At 37.2% G+C, this 4,328-nt stretch overlaps 1 protein-coding gene across 1 annotated transcript in view; it reads right to left on the bottom strand.

Annotated features, from left to right (window-relative positions):
* Positions 1-4,328, bottom strand: part of slc44a5b (solute carrier family 44 member 5b) — a 55,361-nt gene that overhangs the window by 3,522 nt on the left and 47,511 nt on the right. The window contains exons 15-20 of the mRNA XM_014002918.1: positions 3,929-4,191; positions 2,810-2,904; positions 2,600-2,703; positions 2,416-2,489; positions 2,164-2,234; positions 1,003-1,091 (exon numbers count right to left, since the gene is read on the bottom strand). Of these exons, the coding sequence (XP_013858372.1) occupies positions 1,003-1,091; positions 2,164-2,234; positions 2,416-2,489; positions 2,600-2,703; positions 2,810-2,904; positions 3,929-4,191 (696 nt within the window). The remainder of the gene's footprint in view (positions 1-1,002; positions 1,092-2,163; positions 2,235-2,415; positions 2,490-2,599; positions 2,704-2,809; positions 2,905-3,928; positions 4,192-4,328) is intronic.

Below are 4,328 nucleotides of genomic sequence, written 5' to 3' on the forward strand. Positions count from 1 at the left end.
CTAATGTTGAGTGCAGCAGACAGTTAGGTTTCACTTTCACTTTCACCCGAGAGCCTGCAGGAGTCATGGGCAGTGTGTGTGTGTGTGTGGTGGGGGGGGCTCTGCCATGAGGATGTTCGGCTTAAAGACACGTCCCAGGGGCGTTTCTGGTTCCCACCTGTCGTTTTGCTCCTCAGCATGGCTTCCTAAAAACGCTGCAGGATTTCTCAAACATGCATGAATGAGTCAAAGTAAGGCTTTGGGCATGTTTTTTAATGAGAGTATAACATTATAACATGATATAAAACTCAAAAAAGGTTGATTTTACATGATACTGCCCCTTTAAAATTTCAGTTTTGACTTTTAAAACTCTTTGCTCTTTTACCAAAATGCTGACTCATTATTCTTCTGGCCTCAATCTTCGAACTTCAAGTCAAAATCTCCTGAAGGTTCCTAAAACCAGTTTTAAGACATGAGTCCCTAGACTGTAGAACACCCTGTCCCTGTGTCTCTGCGAGACTGACTCTGGTGACTTCTTTAAGAAGCAGCTGAAGACACTGTTGTTCAGAAAAACTTATAGCTGAATGTATTGCTTAGTGTTTTATTAGTCACATTAACTTGTTTTATTGTATGCTTATATGTTTTTTTTGCTCCTTGTGAAGCACTTTGTGATCTCTATCTGTGAAAAGTGCTATGCAAACAAAATTTACTTTCTTACAACATAAAAAAATCTGAGATAAATTTAGATAGATTAAAAAAAATCACATGAAAAATAGATTACTGTACAAAATAACTCAAAAATCTTTAAAATAAAATCTGTGGGCAAACAAATGCTCTAGTTTTTCAGATAAAGGCTACCAGCAGCCAAAGAAAATACAGTACAAAACCTGTCGACTGATATGCCATTAAGCTTAAAAGGGAAACTATGCAAATAAAATAACTTCTGTTATCATCTTTAATTTATATGAAATAAACACTATCACTGCTCAGACTCAGACTAAAGCTCATGGTTTAACTCCTTACCACAAGAGGGACCCAGATGTAATTAAGTGTTGGCACCTCTTCTTGAAAAAAGGGTAATTTCCGTGAGAAGAAATAAGAGGCCAGAAAACCTAAAAAAAAAAAAGGTGTAACATGTTTATAAGTTTTCCTCATTCAAAAGTTTTGAAAGAAGCGTGTTCTTAAAAGTTTGGATGAGAAGATTTTCAACCTTATAACAATGATCTGATACATTTAAACGAATACTAAATAAATTAGCAGTGGTGGGCACAGTTCAGCTAACAGCTAATAGTGAAGCTAACTTTTGGTTTAGCAGACTTAACTTTGGAAAACCGTTAGCGGACCAATTAGCTTCCACTTAATTTAGTTTTGTTAACAAAGTCAAAAACATAAACAACGCATGCAGTGCTGCACGCCTGCATCATGTGACTTGTGCATGCGCGTAGCATATTTTACATTTTGTGTGTCCACCTGTGTTACTCTTCATCTGGAAGGAGACAAAGATGTGTGACATTGATTAAGTGACACTTTGTCCACTCAGATCCTTGCAATCGGGTCAGAAAAGCAGATTTTGTTAAAATGCCCAAAAGCCCTTTAAGATGTAGTTACTCAGTTTAAATGGTTTTATCTCGGAATGATTCAGCAGCAATACAGCAAAGGTAAGACGAGTTCTCTCATATTTTTCAAACTTGACACATATTTGGTTTTATTTGCTTGTGGTTCAGTGAATCCTGGTTGGATTGTGATGAAACTTACGGTTTTGTAATCTTTCAGCAGACATGGTGGTTGTGTGTGAATAAGCTGAGACAGTMTTTTAGTTATGTCATTTTGTGCTATTTGTTTTCTTGCCGTTCCAACTGCTTGTGGTTTCAACTGTGTTTGGTGGACATAGATATGTTTTTAATAAGCTTTCAGCCAAGATTTTGGTGAGTCTGTGGATACTACACGATTATGTTTAAATGACAGATCTTGAGTTAGCATTAGCTTCCGCAAATTTAGTTTTTGGCTAGCTGTGCCCTCCACTGCAAATTCGCATATTCATAAAGAAACTAGCAAAGCATAATTACTGGTGTGACAAAGTAATAGATGTATTTTAACATTATTTTGTAGCAGTAATAAACATTCTGCAAAAATGCATCTTTTAAAGCCAAAAACAGAATTAAAAACACATGGCTACTAACTCACCGACACCTCCTGCAATGAGTAGTTTCCCCATGAACAACAGGAACCATGTGACGCAATCCAATACAGCCACCCTTTAAAGGAGGAAATCAAAGTAAAGCGGACACTGTCATCCACTGACACAAACTGAAGAGATATAGGTGACTTTATTCACCATTAATACTCAGTTTCTCTGACTAAAAGCATTTATTATCACTGTTTCAAATAGAGAACTGTGAATAAGTGGATCTGAGAGACAGTTAATAAGAGTCATACCTCACAATGTTCCTCATCAAGAGAGAAAATGCATCCTTGGAAGATTTGCAAAAGTTCTTTCCATATATTGCTATCTGTTGGTGAGAAGAAAGTTTTTGATTAACTGTGTATTGCAGTACAAAATGAATTAAATTACATCTCTAACAAATTCAGACAATCATCAGTACAGCGGGTAATAACTCACCATAATGTATGCATTTTTGTTCAGAAACTTGATGAAACGTTCCAGGCACCAGAAGCAGCACTTGAAACAACAAAGAAAGAATCGAGCTACAGCATTTTGAGAACCTGGTAAAGAAATATGAAAAAAAAACCAAAACAATCAGTTTTGATTTAAAATCATTTCTTTTTTGGGACAAAATAAGAATATCAGTGTGTCAGAGTCACAACTTGCCTATTAATTTACGATCCAGGTACAGAAGAACAACTCGGACCATCTGCACTGAAGCCAGGATCAGAGAACCAAAAGCCAGAGAACCTGTGTGATAACTGAAAGGCAGGATAATTTAGTATCATATCTTAAACATATCTTATTTGATATTTGAACCAAAATAATCAAAAAGGTAGCAGAAATTTGCTTCAATCATTCTACAACACCTTAGATGTTTTTTGTTTTTTTAATTACGTTAATTTGATTCTATTACTTATGAGTAAATTACTTTTTTAAACTTTCAGCAGTTGGTTCTCAAGAGATGTAATGACTTGTGGATCAAGTGATTGCATCGCCACATTTGTGGGCGCTAATGGAAGAGAGCAGTATTGTTTCTGCAGCCAGACAACAGGATAAATGGCTCGAACCTAGCATTAGCAACGTAGCACTCTGCTACCGTGGCATTAGGAACTATACTGCTCACCCACTGACCCATTGTTACCATACCACAACCCCCACTCCAGATTATAAGCATTAACACCAGCTTTAGCAAGAGTACGTTTTAGCATCTTTTTTTGTTCTTTTTTACACGTGGCCTTTCATGGCTAACGAGAATCAACTGCAAAGGTTACACCGAATCCTAGCATTCCAGTGTGCTCAAGACTACTTTGAAGACAGTAACAGCATAGTATCTCATATTTTATTACAAAGGGTGGAGTACCATAAATGATCAGTAAAAGTATACTGAACAATGTGCAGTTCATCCCTTTACCCCCATCTCTCACTTCCAAAGTAAATGCATTTGTAGGATCTGTGACTTATACCATCAGATTCTAAACGCCACATCTGTGACGCTTTGACTTTTTCTTTTAATGTTTTTTTGGTGTCATGATTTATGACAGTAGCTCAGTGTGACCTGGTAACGCCTGTCTGTCTCAATCAATATAGTAGCTTTTGGTGGTTCCTCCATATTGGTTTCATAGCTATAAGCTAAATGCTAGCCCACATACATGGCACGGCCGGTAAGAAAAGTACCCTGATGATGACGCCAATGAAAACCATATATTATTTTTTAAGGTGTTTAACTTAAAAGCTCATTACATCAAAACCTAAGCATTAAAATTTAACAAGTCAAAAACTCACCGTATGGCTCTGCTAAATGAGGAGTACAGTGGGCAGGGAGGGATGTCCTTTGGCTTCTTCAAGGCCCAATAATAGGAGGCGAAAGCCCCCGCCAGAGTGCACTGGCCCAAGGCGAAGATAAAATTGACCAGCCACAGGACCACAAACAGGTTACACAGATGGAGGACTAAGATGTAGTGGTGGTACACACTCTCCCCACCATAGAAAGCAAACAGACACTGGGCTCCTGGGCAAACTTTGGTAATATTGGTTTGACTGAAGGTCTGAAAAAAAGCATAAAAAAAGATTGTGACCATTTTATTTTTGTTTCTGTCACTGCACATGTGAAATACAGGTGCTGGTCATAAAATTAGAATATCATGAAAAAGTAGATTTATTTCAGTAATTCCATTTAAAAAGT

This window comes from Austrofundulus limnaeus, unplaced genomic scaffold, assembly GCF_001266775.1.
Source record: "Austrofundulus limnaeus strain Quisiro unplaced genomic scaffold, Austrofundulus_limnaeus-1.0 Scaffold15, whole genome shotgun sequence".
Classification (NCBI taxonomy): Eukaryota; Metazoa; Chordata; class Actinopteri; order Cyprinodontiformes; family Rivulidae; genus Austrofundulus; species Austrofundulus limnaeus.